The sequence below is a fragment of the Ursus americanus genome, chromosome 11 (genome assembly GCF_024610735.1).
Source record: "Ursus americanus isolate L20-20 chromosome 11, mUrsAme1.1.p, whole genome shotgun sequence".
In the NCBI taxonomy this organism is placed as follows: domain Eukaryota; kingdom Metazoa; phylum Chordata; class Mammalia; order Carnivora; family Ursidae; genus Ursus; species Ursus americanus.
Genome location: NC_142137.1, coordinates 36,173,424 through 36,188,652, shown reverse-complemented (window position 1 = coordinate 36,188,652; position 15,229 = coordinate 36,173,424). Strand labels below are relative to the sequence as shown.

Sequence of the window (15,229 nt, the reverse complement as noted above, 5' to 3'; positions counted from 1 at the left end):
ATAAAATAACTTTACATGATATTAAAAACCAAGTAACTTAAAATTTGAAGATAATTTAATTTTAATTATATTAAGGATCTGTAAAAATGTATCATGAGATCTTATGAATAATGCTCTCAATAAAAACAATGTAATCTGTTGTATTTTAGACAAGTTTGCTATCAGAAAGAATTCCTACTCCAGTAAAGGGTTCAGATTCTATTTCTTCAGTAAGCCAGGAATCCCAAAACACGTAAGCACAATTGACTAAGTTTATCTGTTTCTTTACATTTGCTGAAATAATTTAAATGAAAATGTAATTGAATAGTACAGCAGAAATACACCTGAAACTAATATTACACTGTATGTTAATTAACCGGGATTGAAATAAAAACTAAAAAAAGAAAATACAGGGAGGTAACTGTATACATAAAATTAGTATTAAGGAAAATTACATTTAGAGGGATCTTTAGAGATCATGTCATACTTGTACCTTAAATCTAGCATTACTTATTATACTTGCTTTATCCTGTGTTAACATTTTGGGTTAAGGAATTGGATCTGTTGTAATGTTTCCCAAAAACATGGAGAAGTATCAAATTCCAAATTTGGAAAGCTAACTAGGGAGTTCCGGTAGCAGTAAAGTGTCTTCAAATGCCAGTGAAGTCTGTTTATGTTTAAATTATTTTTAAAAAATTGAGATCTGGTGACTTATGTACCAGGATTTTCTTCTTAGTTGTTGGCATATTCTAAACAGATAATACAACTTTAAGAGGTATTCTTAAAAATTTAAAAATCAACATTTCAGGTAGACATAGTTTAAAGAAGTCAAACAAAAAACTTTTTTCATATCCTTGACAGTGTAATGATTCAACAAATAGTTAAGTCTTTTTTAAAAATTAGCTAAAATTTTTTTCTGATAGTTGTCATAAACTTAAATCTGTTGCCATTGTTTGTGTGTGTGTGAGGAGGGGAGAATATTTCTGCAATTTTTGAGGTAATTTTTAGATCTGTTTTTTTTTCTTTTTTCTTTCTTTTCTCCCTCTTCTTCTTCTTCTTCTTCTTTTTTTTTTTTTTTAAAGATTTTATTTATTTAGTTGAGAGAGAGAGGGAGCACAAGAGCTGGGGTGGATGGGGTGGGTGGCAGCGGGAGAAGCAGATTCCCTGCTAAGCGGGGAGCCTGACATGGGCTCCATCGCAAGACCCTGAGACCATAATCTGAGCCTAAGGCAGCTGCTTAACCGACTGAGCCACCCAGGTGCCCCTAAGTCTGTTTTTTTTGAGATCTTCTGTGATTTGTCATTTTTCATTTCATTCATGAATTCATTTTCTCGTTCATTCAGCTATCTATTGGTCCATGTGCTTTGACTTCTGAGGATACCTGTATGCCATAAGAGCTTATTGTATCCTGTAGAATACAATTAATACAACGTGGCAATATAGTATGCTAAATTTATATGGTGGAGCCATGCGGGGTCCATTGGGAGGCAACTTGTGGGGGAATCTTTCCGTAAGAAGTTGTTAAGCTAAGTTGAAGAGAATAGATGTTAATTGACTAAAAACTGAACATTATTTCAGATTGAAGGAATGGTCAATAGGCTAGAAGAGGGAACATGATTAATGTAGTTAATACATTTTACTCTCAATAATGTTTTTAGATTCTGAAGTTAGAGTGTGAAGGAGCTAATAAATTATATGCCACTCCTTCCTTCCTGAGTTGAGAACCAAGTAATAGTGATAAAGAAGTCAAACAAATCAAAATACTGAATAACACAGGCTTCCTAAGATCTCAAGAATTAGATTTACCCTTCTGTCACAGTTGGCAGTGGACAGCTGTAGGCTTCCCTCTAAGGCAGAGCTTACAAAGATCAAATTTAACTACATAGTAGAACAGAGCATAATGTGTGCTTCCTACAGGTAGCTGGATCACAAACATGTAGACTGAGAGAGAGGCATTGCTTAGCTAGACATGCTTAGGTCATTCTCCAAATCTCCTGAGTCCCTTCTTCCATGGGAGGAGTAAGTAATTTGGTAGGGTTAAACTGAGGAATGTGCTCCATGTAGAAACTTGATTCTGGGGGAAAAGGAGGTTCCCTCAACATATGATACTAATGTCTTAGAAACAAAAGATTTAATAGGGTTTTTGATGATATAGAATCAGAACTGTTGATTTCATTTTCATTGTCAAAATTAAATTAGCTCATAGAGTTGAGTGTTTTTTGTTCTTTTATGTTAATTGAGAAGTTAGTATAAGACAGACATTATTTGTTCCTTTGTAATTTGGTAAAACTTGAGTGTAAAACCATCCAGGTCAGTTAACTAGACTATCCTAATGCCAGTACCTAGCAGATTCTTAACATGTTTCTTATCCTTTTTTTTTTTTTTAAATTCCAGTATAATTAACATACAGTGAGTGTTATATTAGTTTCATGTATACAGTAAAGTGATTCAACAATTCCATACATTACTCAGTACTCATCATGATAAGTGTACTCTTAAACCCCTTCACCTATTTCACCCATCCTGTTGCCTGCCTCCCCTCTGGTAACCATCTCTTTGTTCTGTATAGTTGAGTCTGCTTTTTGGATTGTCTTTATTTTATTTTTTATTTTTTTTGGTTCATTTGTTTTATTTCTTAAATTCCACATATGTTTGAAATTACATGGTATTTGTCTTTTTCCAGCTGACATATTTCACTTAGCATTATACTTTGTAGCTCCATTCATGTTATTGCCAATAGCATGATTTCATTCTCTTTTTGGCTAAGTACTATTCCATTGTGTGTGTGTGTGCATATGCATATGCACACACACACACGCACACATACATACATACCACTTCTTCATTCATCTAACAATGGACACTTTGGCTGCTTCCATGTTTGGCTATTGTAAATAATGCTGCAATAAACATAGAGGTACATATCTTTTTAAATTAGTGTTTTTGTGATTTTTGTGTAAATACCCAGTAGTGGAATTACTGGATCATATGGTAGATCTATTCTTAATTTTTTGAGGGACCTCCATACTGTTTTCCATAGTGGCTGCACCAGTTTGTGTTCCCACCAACAGTGCACAAGGGTTCCTTTTTCTCCACATCCTCGCCAACACTTGTTTCTTGTGTTTTTCATTTTAGCCATAATAACAGGTGTGAGGTGATATCTCATTGTGGTTTTGATTTGCATTTCCCTGATGATGTTGAGCATCTCTTCATGTGTCTGTTGGCCTTCTTTTATGAAATGTCTTTTCTTGTTGTCTTCTGCCCATTTTTTAATTGGAATATTTTTGGGAGGGTATTGAGTTGTATAAGTTCTTTATGTATTTTGGATACTAATCCTTTATCAGATATATCATTTCCAATTATCTTCTCCCATTCCTGATACCTTTCTTGAATCAGTGAATAAATTAATAACACTTCTAGCCCTAGACACTAGTTTCTAAATAATGACACCAACAGTAAGACTGATACGATAAAGGTAAAATTAAGAGTAAGTTGCTAAAATTCTTATTTTGAGCCTCTGAGAGACTATTGTTAGGTATTTTGATCTTATATATTCTGATAGTGTATGTTAGAAATTTCCCCTCTATCCTTCCATTTATTGATGTTTACTACAGAGAAGATGGAAGTATTCATATAGTCATCATAGGGGATTGGTATCTTTTAAATCTAGACTTTGAATTGCAGTCTCAACTCCAATTCCTAACATGCTGGTTTGGTTGATTAATAGTTACGACAAACTATGTGGGATCATCATTAGGGCAACCATAGAGAAGAATGTAATCAGAGGGACAACAAGGTGCCCAATTTGCCTCAACCAATCATCAAGGGGCCTTTAGAAAACTAGAGGGTGGAGTAAAGTTGGGGGTGGAGGGAGTCTTTAATCTGTAAAACTCAGCCAATGATCTTAAAGAAATAAACACCTAAAACTCAATTTCCTTGAAAGTGTCTAACCCTCCATAATATCTAACCATTCAAAGAATGGAGTTCTTATAAGCTAACAAAACCGTGTATTCTTTGCCATTGCCCTTATCCCAGCACCAATAAACAAATTCAATGGCTTGGATTTTTCATTTTGAAATAGTATCTTCTGTATAATTGAAAGATAATTAAATGCTAAGATTGTGGCAGAAAAGATAAACTAAATTATGACAATTCTCTGTAATTTTTCAGAATTATGGGATGCAACCTGTAAGTTTTTTTGCCTGTGTTGTTTTATTTGGGGGGTGGGAGTCAAGGTAGACTTTAAAATACCGTTTCTTTAATGGCTAATGGTTATTCAGGTTTTTTGCTTGTGTTTTAGAGACTTGATTATATTTTCTAAAAATATTACCTTTTTTAATCTAAACAGATACATTTTTGTTAACTTGTTCAAAGTATTCTTGTATGATTAAAGAAATTCTTTAGCTGTAATTTTTTTGAGTCTTAGTATTTTTTGGCCTTTTTCCCCCCTTAACTACTTTATTGCATTAGTTTATACAAACACCAGGTTTTGGTTTTGCTAATGCTCTTTTCATCTCTCTCCCTCTCCTTTTCATCGTCTCTCCTTCCCTCATTTCTGTAGTACAGGAAAGTAAACGAAAAGGGGAATGAAAATGGATGGTGAGAGAAGCAATCTACATTGGCCATACTAAGTTTAATACATTTTGATATGTAACACTTTCTTATTAAGCTCTTTTAAATATTTTAAGAACTTTCTATTTTGATTTTACTCTTTAATCCATGAAATATTTGCAATACACTTATTTTCAAACAGTTATTTTTACTATTTCTTGTTTTTAAACCGTTGATTTATAATTAATTTATATTTTCAGAGAACCTGGATTGCATGGTATGTGCACGCTTTTATGTTGGTTGAGATTTCGTGATGTAGTACAGGGTCAGTTAGACCCATAACCTGTCTTTGCTTGAAAAACCTTAACTTTGTGTTCTTTATTGAAAGCACCTATTTTTTCTTTTCAGTCAGTTATTAAATTTGTAGACATTTATTATTTTTGCCATTCGTTGAAACTTGTAGCCCATTCTTTCTCATAGGTTCACCTTTTCCCCCCAATGAAGTATATTTTTAAGTTTCCAAATAGTTTTCCTTTAATTGTTCTTCAAGGATTTGAGAGTAGTTAACTGATATTCTCTTTCTGTCTGAAAATGACTATTTTCCCTCCAACCCACAAACCCACCCCTTAATGTATTTGTTCTCTCCATCCCCTCCCCCACTCTCTGTCTCACCCTCACTTTTTTTTTTTTTTTTTTAAGATTTTATTGGTGGAGGCGGGGAGAAAGAAAGGGGCAGAAGGAGAGGGAGAGAGAGATCCCAAGCTGACTCTGTGTTGAGCTTGGAGCTGGATGCAGGGCTTGATCCCATGACCCAGAGATCATGACCCTAGCTGAAATCAAGAGTCCAATGCTTAATTGACTGAGTCACCCAGGCACCCCTTACCCTCACTGTTAAGAATAGTTGATAGTTTAGCTGGGTATAAAAGTTTTGATGGGTAATTATTTCTCATCAGTATTTCAAGCTATTACTCCATTTTCTTCTGGAATAAGTAGTAACTGATAAATCTGTTAATATAATCACCTTTCTCTTATAGGTCATATCTTTCTCATAGCTTATAATTTAGTTGTGTGGTTTTTGTTTTTGCTTTTTTTGAACTGGTGTCTTTCCTCAAATCTAGAGAATTCTTATTATCTTTTTAAATATTCCTTTCATTCTCTTTTACTGCTTTTATTTGATATATATTGAGGCCTTTCAGTCTGTGTTCTATGTTTCATCTGTTAAACATTTATTTCTTACTTACCTGCTATTCAGTAATTCTTTGTGAATGTTTAAGCGGCTATGTTCTTTTTTTTCCAAAATTTCCAGTGGTTCTTTTTAAAAAGTGTACCTGTTTTTAATTCCCTTTTGCTTTTTGCTTCAGTTTTAATAGAAAAATTTAAAAGCTTCCTTTGAGTACCATAAATTTATTTTAGTCATTATTTCTGAAAATTATTTCAGCTGGAATGGATTCATTTGGTAAGTGTCGATTCTGCTAGTTTTTTGCTTTAGATATCTTTTAAAGTTTGGAAATTCATTTTTGAGAGTCTTTTTTGTTTGTTTCCTTCCCTACTTTTCTCCCTCTTCCCTTACTGTTTTTCCCTACTTAAGTTTTTATGTTCATTTCTTCCTGTCCAGTTTTATGGTTTTTCTCTTTATGGTCATGTTTTAAATAAATATTGTATTGGCATTTCGAGGCTCCTGTCAGTGCCAATTAGATATCACAGATACAACTAAAGAACTAGGAAATAAATTGATCGTATGCTCATTTCTAGAAATGAGGATCTGTCTGTCTTCCTGTTGCCCTAGGCTTATGGCTTGTCAAAGCCCCACTTTTAGAGCCTGTGTTATACGTATATAAGCATTTTGTTATATGTAATATTTTTTAAATATATAAATTTTATTTTAATTCAGTTAAATATGTATTATTTTTATTAGTCTTACCCAGTCCTAGGTCTTAAGCTGGATGAGCCTAGCACTGGTCTTGTGTCTCATATATAATTCCATTAGTCTTTTATATCCCACGGGAACTAAATTTGGTTTTCATTGCCTGCATTTACCTTAAAAGTAGAGTTCCATTTCTTTGTGTTTCTGTTCTCTGTCCGTTGTAGAGTTTGTTGCTTAAACATGGTTATATCTTTGGCCATTGCTTTGTAATTGGTACAGAGGGATATGTGTCAAAACATGTACTAATCATTCTTTTTTTGATCAGAAAAGTCCTGGATTTCAGATTTCTTTACAATCCTTTTCAAAACAGACTTCTCACACTTCCTTGGAGGAAAAATGGCACACATCTCCATACTCGCAGTTTCACTATATATGTAGATATTGGTTTTTGGCCTATTTTTATATCCAAAGTTTCTTTCCAGACAACTAGGATTACCCCGCAGGTAGTACATTTTCTCCTTTTGGTACTTCTGAATGAAATGCTCATATCCCTTCCTACATTTCCATGTTTCCAGCTCTTACTCTCCTATTAACTGTGTCTTCTGAATGTTTCAGACTTCTTCTCTGGAGATTGTTACTGGCCTTCCTTTTAGAAGTATTTTGAGGAAAAAAATGTCATTCTGAAAAGTAAAATTAAAAACCTATGAAAATAAAGATACTGTGCTTGATACACTTTAGAAAGTTGGAAGACAGATATGCTGTAATGAAAAGAAAGTATAGAAATAATGAAGAGTTGGGACCTGGGGACTCCAGGCCCAGCAGAATTATGGTAGGAGAAGAGAATGAAATTAAAGTGAAGATGAGAGAACTGAGATATAATAAAAATGCTGACATCTGTAGCTAATATTCGATTAAAGTGAAAGAAAATTATTGAGATAGAAAGTAAAATAATAAAAATTCACTATCAAAGAAACCATACTTTTTATCTTATTTTTTAAACTGACTACTTAGCTATCAATATGTACTCTATAAGTTTATCAGCAGTATTAAGCTGAAATATTTTCTTTTCAGTTTTGAATGTAATAAAGAAACGCATACCTTTCTTTTACCTGTTTCAGTATGGCTTGGGAAGAGAATTTGTTAGATGATTTACTAAATTTTGCTGCCACTCCCAAAGGACTACTGTTTCTTCAAAGAACAGGTGCCATCAACGAATGTGTGACATTTATGTTTGACCGATATGCAAAAAAATTACAGGTATGAATTACCATCTGCCACTGGCAAAAAGAATTTTTGTTGCTGTAAAAGCCATTAAGACATCATTCTCTCTTCTCTGTGTGAAGAGGTTATTAAACCTCAATTAAAAAGCCATATAGCATTGTAATATTTAACTTGATATTTTTTCAGGAAAGCATTAGAGTTTATGTTGCTATCTATGGATATGTTTACAGTATGGGAAGCAACCAGATGGAATTGAAAAATATAGTTAATCATCCAGATGTGTTTTAAATATAATAAACATCTGGTTACACTAAAACTGGGTGGAATTTCAGAAGGGAAGAAACCTCATTAGGTCTAAATGTACATGTTAGTAAGAATTTAGTCCTCACATTTAAAAAAATATTTGTAGAGGGATTTTACTGATACCATTAAATAAAATGTAAAGTTCAATTTAGCCCTTTCTCAGAAGTTCAGTGAGGTGTATTCAGCTTTTTGCTGTGATAATATAAACATCCCTGAATTTCTTGGCTTTTTAGGATCATATGTATGCTTTTAAAAGTGTCTTCTTTGTTTCTGGCAGCTGTTGTATATTGATGTTACTAGGTTACCAGGTTGTAAATACCATTTTATTTGTTCTTCAGTTCTAATTTCCTGCTTTTGCCTAAGCCTGTAAAAACACAAATAACTTAGAGTTTTTGCCTGTGAAGAGTAAGTAGTTTATGAGGGAGGGCCCTGACCATCCCTTCACAAATAAAACATGTGAACATTAGTTCATGGGTTTATGATACTAGGTTTATATGTACAGATGTGTTTTTATTGTTCTTATTTAAATGGATCTCAAGTATAGAGAACTTAGTTATTTACACGCCTCAGTTTATGGCATGCTGTCTTCATCTGTCCATGTAAGATGTTTGTCTTGTTTAGTTTTATTCCCCTGTCATTTCTGATTCACAGTTCCATTTCAACTGGCATGCATCCCTCTACCCCAGGCTTCCATGCTAATGTGTTTAATATGTGTAATATCCTGGGGGTGTGTATATTTCTTGTCAGATATTGTCTTAGTCCATTTAGGCTGTTAAAATAGTGTAGATTGGGTGGTTTATAAACAGCAGAAATTTATTGCTTATAGTTCTGGAGGCTAGAAGTCCATGATCAGGATGCCAGTGTGGTCAGGGGAGGGCCCTCTTCTGGTCATAGATGTCTCATTGTATCCTCACATGGGAGCTCTCTGTGATCTTTTTTGTAAGAGTACTAATCCCATTCATGGGGACTCCCCACCTCATGGGTCCCATTTACTACATCACCTTTGAGGTTTAGGATTTCAACATATGAGTTTTGAAGGGGTACAAACATTCAGACCATAGTAAATATTTAAGTTTATTGGTAGTTTTAAGTTTACATAAATGAATTTGTCATTTTAATATGAATTTCTCTGGTGGTGAGTTTGAATTCCTTGTGTACTTAGTTAACTATTGGGGGGTTTTATTTATTTATTTATTTATTTACATTTTTGAAAACATTCAGGCAATTCAGAGACATTTTTCTTTCTCATCAGATGCTTGAGACTACGCATACACAACTTTTGCCACTGTGATATCAGGACTAGATGTCATTGTTTTAACATTTATGAATATAAAAAAAATCCAGTCTTCCTTCGTACTACACTGGTGGTTGTAATAGAAGATACTGTTCTCTCAATCTCAGTAACTCACAACCTTATAATATGATACAATACTTTAATGGTGTTTTATGTTACTCAGGACAATTTTTTAAAATTTAGATTCTCTGGTGTCTTATAAGAAAGCCACAAGGCCATCTCCTTAATTTTGCTGAGGAGAAAGTAGAGACCCAGGCTTGATTAAATGATTTGTGAATGCTCACACACCTAGTTACTGAAAGCAGTAGGACTAGAGCTCAAATTTGTTTTTGACAGTGTTCCTGAAAGCTAAGTCTTACTTTAATAAAGCATCTCTAACTTCTCTGAAGTTTTTCTTTGCCTCTTCCTTTTCAGTACTTAATGTGAATTTGGGAGGCTCCTGTGGCTGCTAGTATCAAAATCAGCAGGGTCAGTGGGGATGACTGATGAGTAAGGTGTTTTTTCAGTTATTATGGAAGTGGGCAAGCAGGAAAAAGACTTTCATGTATTTGTGCCTCTGTGTCATCTAACTATAGAAATAATGTATGGTAAATTAAGGAAAGTGGAAAACATGAGTAATAAAATTGGAAAAGGAAGGCAAACTTATGAAGAGATGAATAGCAGAAAATTGAAGAAATTTAATTCTTTCCCATGATCTTTTAGTTCCTTTCTACATTTTTTTTTGCCTTCAAAACTAATATACAGTTTATATTTTTAAAATTTGATTAAAACAGATTCTTTTAATGAAATGTGAATAAAATATAAATTATAAATGGTTAGCTTTGTTTAGAAGTCAACCATTTTATTAGCCAACCTGGTCATAACTAAGATCTGAGAAGGAGGAATATTTTTTTTTAATGTCTGTTACTTCCATATGTTTCCTGCCAAGAGCGATACTTCTGTACTTTACTATGAATATATGTATAGTACTCTTTTTGTGACATAACAGATTATCCAAGGTCTTCTATGACACTGTTTAGAAACCTGTGTGTTAATGATGAGGATTCTTTGTGTGTGTGTGTAAAAAATATATATAATTACCTTAGGAAAAAAAATGTCACTTTCCTCTAAAAATAATTACCATTGAGAAGATACTATTTTTTAAAGTTTTTTGATTATTTACAAATATAGTTCAACTGGCAGCCAGTATAGATTTATTAATGAGGAAATTTATTATTGAAGAACTAACCTAAGGAATAAAATAATAGAATTTAAAGTTGGAAGGCATGTTAATCTTTATCTGGTCAAGGTCCCTTATTTTATGTATGAAGAGACTTAGACCTAGAGAGAGAAGTGATTTGTTCAAGGCAAAAAGCTACTTAAATTTAAGGCTGGGGCCAGAACCTATATGTGAAATAAGATTATCAAAAATATTAACTCATTGATAGGGTGTTTGAGTTTGTTTTGCTGTTCATTATCTTTAGTTGAAAGAATGTGTAGTATTCTTTTTTTTTTTTTTTAAAGATTTTATTTATTTATTCGACAGAGATAGAGACAGCCAGCGAGAGAGGGAACACAAGCAGGGGGAGTGGGAGAGGAAGAAGCAGGCTCATAGCGGAGGAGCCTGATGTGGGGCTCGATCCCATAATGCCAGGATCACGCCCTGAGCCGAAGGCAGACGCTTAACCGCTGTGCCACCCAGGCGCCCCAAGAATGTGTAGTATTCTAATAAGAATAATCAGTAACTCTACATGTAACATGTAAATAAAATATTAGCATTTTATGTTTTCCTGCTTTTCATTGTTCCTTACTTATGTTATTAGATCAGCAGGCATAAAAAGTTTGGCTATGGAGTTTTGGTAACACAAGTGGCATCAACAGCAGCAGGTGCAGTAGCACTACAAAGTTCAGGTAAGTTTTTCCTTTTAATTAGAATTCTAGTTATTTTAAATAAAATGAGCAAGCCAATAGAAAATTTAACTGGCATGATCAACTCTCAGGATATTTACTCTAAAGTTCTTTTTCCCAAGTTAGGGCATAGGTAAGGGAAAGTTACAGGGTTTCCTTTGTTTTTTTCTCTTCCATGAAATTGCAATGGAATTTTTTTCCCCTTGAAAGATACACACACACACACACACACACACACACACACACACACAGCCTTGTGCTCTTTTCTGAGAACAATGGAACGTAATGAATTAAACTGAGAAGTACTTGATGCTTTAGGAAGTTGTCTTCATCTTATAAATCAAAAGGATATCATCCTTTCGGTACATCTGAATCTTACAGGATTTCTTTCTTTTCTTTTTTTTTTTTTTTAAGTCTTATAGGATTTCTTAATGCTCAGTTTTAGTGGCCTGTATAAACTTCGAAATTTACAACCACAGTAGTTACCATATATACATACATCCATTTCCTTACTCCCCTTCTTCCTCTTTTGCTTCTTGAAAGCTTCCCTCTCACCACTTAGCTTTCACCACTGTCTTTGCAATGAGCATGTATTATCTACTATGGATTGGATTTTTAAGAAGTTTAAACATTACTAACTTAGTATATCTTAAGGTTATCTGAACCCTGAACCAGAGACAAGACATACTTCTAATAGAGATGCTGTGATTCTATTTTTCGAAGCTTACACTGACCACAACTAATTCTCTTCTTAAATGAAAATATTTTATTATAATATATCTTAAAAACTTTTTGGCTAAACTAATTTGGAGTACTTGAATTATGAAACATGTTTCTTGGTAGAAGTTGTCCTAAACTGAACAACTTATTTATTCTTCTACTCAGTATAAAATCTAATATATTGCCATACTAGAGGCACATTAATGGAAGCATTTGGAGACTAGATTTAATCTCAGATTTCCCTGTTGGTCAAATCATTAAGTGTCTAAGCCTCATGATATCAAGCTTCTCATCAGAGGATTAAATGCAGTTATTTTACAAGGCAATGGAAAGAAGACTAACACTACTTGAGTTCATATGATGTCTTGGGGTACAATATTAGTAACCCTACATATATCATCCCATTTATACTTCATGAGAACCCTCAAATATAGCACTGTTTCGGTTTTCAAAAGGGGGAACTGATGCTCTAAGAAGTCAAGGGATTTGTATAAGGACATAAAACTACTGAGCGGGCAGGTTTATAATTTCAACACTGATATTCTTGATTTCAGAGCCCATATTTTTTCTCTTATATCACACAAGCCTTTCTGCTCTAATGTTATTACGAACTTATTAACTTTATGATTAGATGTTCTGTCTTACGCTTTTTTAATGTAATTTGATTCTTCTTAAAAGAATTTAATAGTCAACCTTAATAATCACTTTCATTTAGATATATAGTATCTGACTCATGAGAATTTCAACTGTATTGAGCCAGAAGTTGTGTGAAGGGAAGAATTGTTTTAAGCATAAGAATTACCAGAAAAGCGATATTAGAATAAGGAATACACACTATTTAAATGCCTACCCTGCCTCCTGATGCCTCTACACACACACACACACACGCACGCACACACGCATGCACGCATGTACATATATACCACCTTTCAGCTGCCTTTCATTGTTGGCCCATTTGCAGAGTAAAGTGTAAATCTTATTTTTCAGAAAAACATGCTCAATGTTGTTGGCTAAGGAATAAATACGTAGACTCAAAATTCAGTTCTCCAGGGAAATAGTGTCTCAGAATTTAGTTATTATGCAGTTTTATGACAATGAGGTATCATGAAGGTGTAATGACTAGCAGGAGATATAATTTCTACCAAGGTGAGAGGTTATTTCTTATGCAAGATATAAGTATGTGTCTTTTGTCTTTTGGACGAATCTTGTCAGAGCGATAATTATGTCTTTTTCTATATTCCGAAGAAATAGTATACTGTAAATATGTAAAATAATTCTTCTTAGGGTTTATTAATACACTTATAACTGAATTATGGGCCAATCTGGAATGTGGAAGAGATGATGTTAGAGTAACCCATCCCAGATCTACTCCAGTGGATCCTATTGACCGGAGCTGTCAAAAGGTAGGGAATGATCTGAGTATCTCTCTCAAAAATTACTTCATCCGTACTTTATATATATATTCAGTTACAACCAGCAGCTTTTCCTAAGTTTCTCTTCTCTCCTTTATTTCATTTCTAATTTTTTTTGTTTTCAAAACAAGTGGCTAGAACTATCAGTGTTCAAAGGGAATTGCATTTTGCAAAGATGTTTTCCTCTCACAATATTTTTATTGTAATTTTTCTCTTAATGAAGAGTAATACACACCAGACATGCTATGAAAAAACAACCTCCCTTCCCCCACCAAAACCCTAAAACAAAGACCAATCAACTAAAGCAAAAAAAAAAAAAAAAAAAAAAAGGAAGCTTTTCGTCCATGGGTTTAAATCTAATAGAAAATTGTCAGGATTATTTGAAAGAGGAGTGGGCAGAAGGAAGATGCTATGATTTAGAATAATGCGCCAAAAAAGAGAAATTCTGAAGTACCTATACAATGTTCTGTTACAATTCAATGGCTTTTATGTATTTGACATGTTTCTCAAATTTCACTAAAGTTAAATGACTTGAGGATTCCTGACTTTGACTTTGTGGCAGCCTGGGAAAGTTTCAAAGGATGTCATACAATTATTTAAAAAATGGAATTCTACTTTCTGTAATGGTATGCTAGTTCCCTCCAGTGGAAAACACAAACTCTGGAAAAATGACTTTAAAAATCAACTGGAATGGCTAAAAAGAGACCAAAAAAAAAAAAAAAAAAAAAGGAGGAGAGTCAGTATGCAGATGAAAAGATGGCACTGCTTGAGATTCTGGATTTAACAGACTTTCTGAGGGCAAGCACCAGTTGGTGCTCCACAGACAGATATCCATACCCTGACAAGTTTGAAAAAGCAGAAGAGAAGTTTTGGGGCTACACAGAAGCTGGAAAATGGAAGGTGGTCTCTGGAAAGGAGAGACTTACATAGGGGGCACTTAAACTTTGTGTGTATGCTATGCAAATATAAGACTCTCCCCTGAACTGGGCTTAACAGATAGCAGATGCTCTTACCACAAAGGTCAGAGTTTAGAGTTTGAATTTGCCATGTTAACTGTTAAATTAAAATCAGCATTGGGGAATATATCTTTCACAATGTATTGGATATAGTCCATAATTACTAGACATATGAAGAATAAGAGAAATGTGATTCACACCCAGAAGAAGGCAACTAATAGAGATTGAAATGATGAAGAAATTGGAATTATTTACAAGAATTTTGAAGGAGTTGTTATGAGTAGCATGGAAAGGAAAATATGCTTGTAATGAATAAACAAACTGGAAATTGTAGTAAAGAAATAGAAGCCATATAAAAGAACCAGATAGAAATTCTAGAACTAAACTACCTTATCTGAAATAATTTTCTAGATGGGCTTAATAGAATATTTGAATATGACAGAAGAACTAGCATGAACTTGAGATAGATCAAGAGAAGTTATATAATCTGAAGAGCAGAGAGAAAAACTAGGGAATGCTTCTGTGATTTGTGAGACCTTACCAAAAGTTCAATTGGTATATCAGAAATGGAAGAGAAAGGGAATGGGACAGAAAGATATTGAACAAAAGCTGAATTTCCAAATATCTTGAAAAATGTAAATTTATAGATCAAGAAACTTATCGAATCCCAAGGAAGAATATGCAAAGAATGAAAATCCAAAGGAAAGCACAGCAAGGCTCATTAGAGACATACAAACTACTGAAAACTAAAGATAAAGGAAAAATTTTGAAGGAAACCATGGAAATTCAACATACAGGGGAACGGCAGAAGATTGTGCTGATGTCTCATTGGAAACTGTGGAGGCCAGAAGATAATAGAGCATCTTTAATGTGCTGAAAGGGGGAGGCTCACTCAATCTAGAATTCTGTATCCAGCAAAAATACTCAAGGATAAAAGTAAAATAAACTTTAAGGGCTAAGAAAATACTTTTCAGCAGACCTGCATTTTATTTAACACTAAAGGAATTTCTTCAGGTCAAAGGACATTTGGATTTTCAGACTG

The 15,229-nt window shown here is 33.7% G+C and overlaps 1 protein-coding gene across 3 annotated transcripts in view; it reads left to right on the top strand.

Moving 5' to 3' along the window:
• TBC1D32 (TBC1 domain family member 32) overlaps positions 1-15,229 on the top strand; it is a 214,071-nt gene that overhangs the window by 71,900 nt on the left and 126,942 nt on the right. For 2 of the 3 annotated variants that reach the window (XM_045798571.2, XM_045798572.2), the window contains exons 18-21: positions 150-232; positions 7,513-7,651; positions 11,015-11,102; positions 13,104-13,222. In XM_045798571.2, coding sequence (XP_045654527.2) covers positions 150-232; positions 7,513-7,651; positions 11,015-11,102; positions 13,104-13,222 — 429 coding nt within the window. The remainder of the gene's footprint in view (positions 1-149; positions 233-7,512; positions 7,652-11,014; positions 11,103-13,103; positions 13,223-15,229) is intronic. The other variant, XM_045798573.2, reaches the window with a different exon arrangement.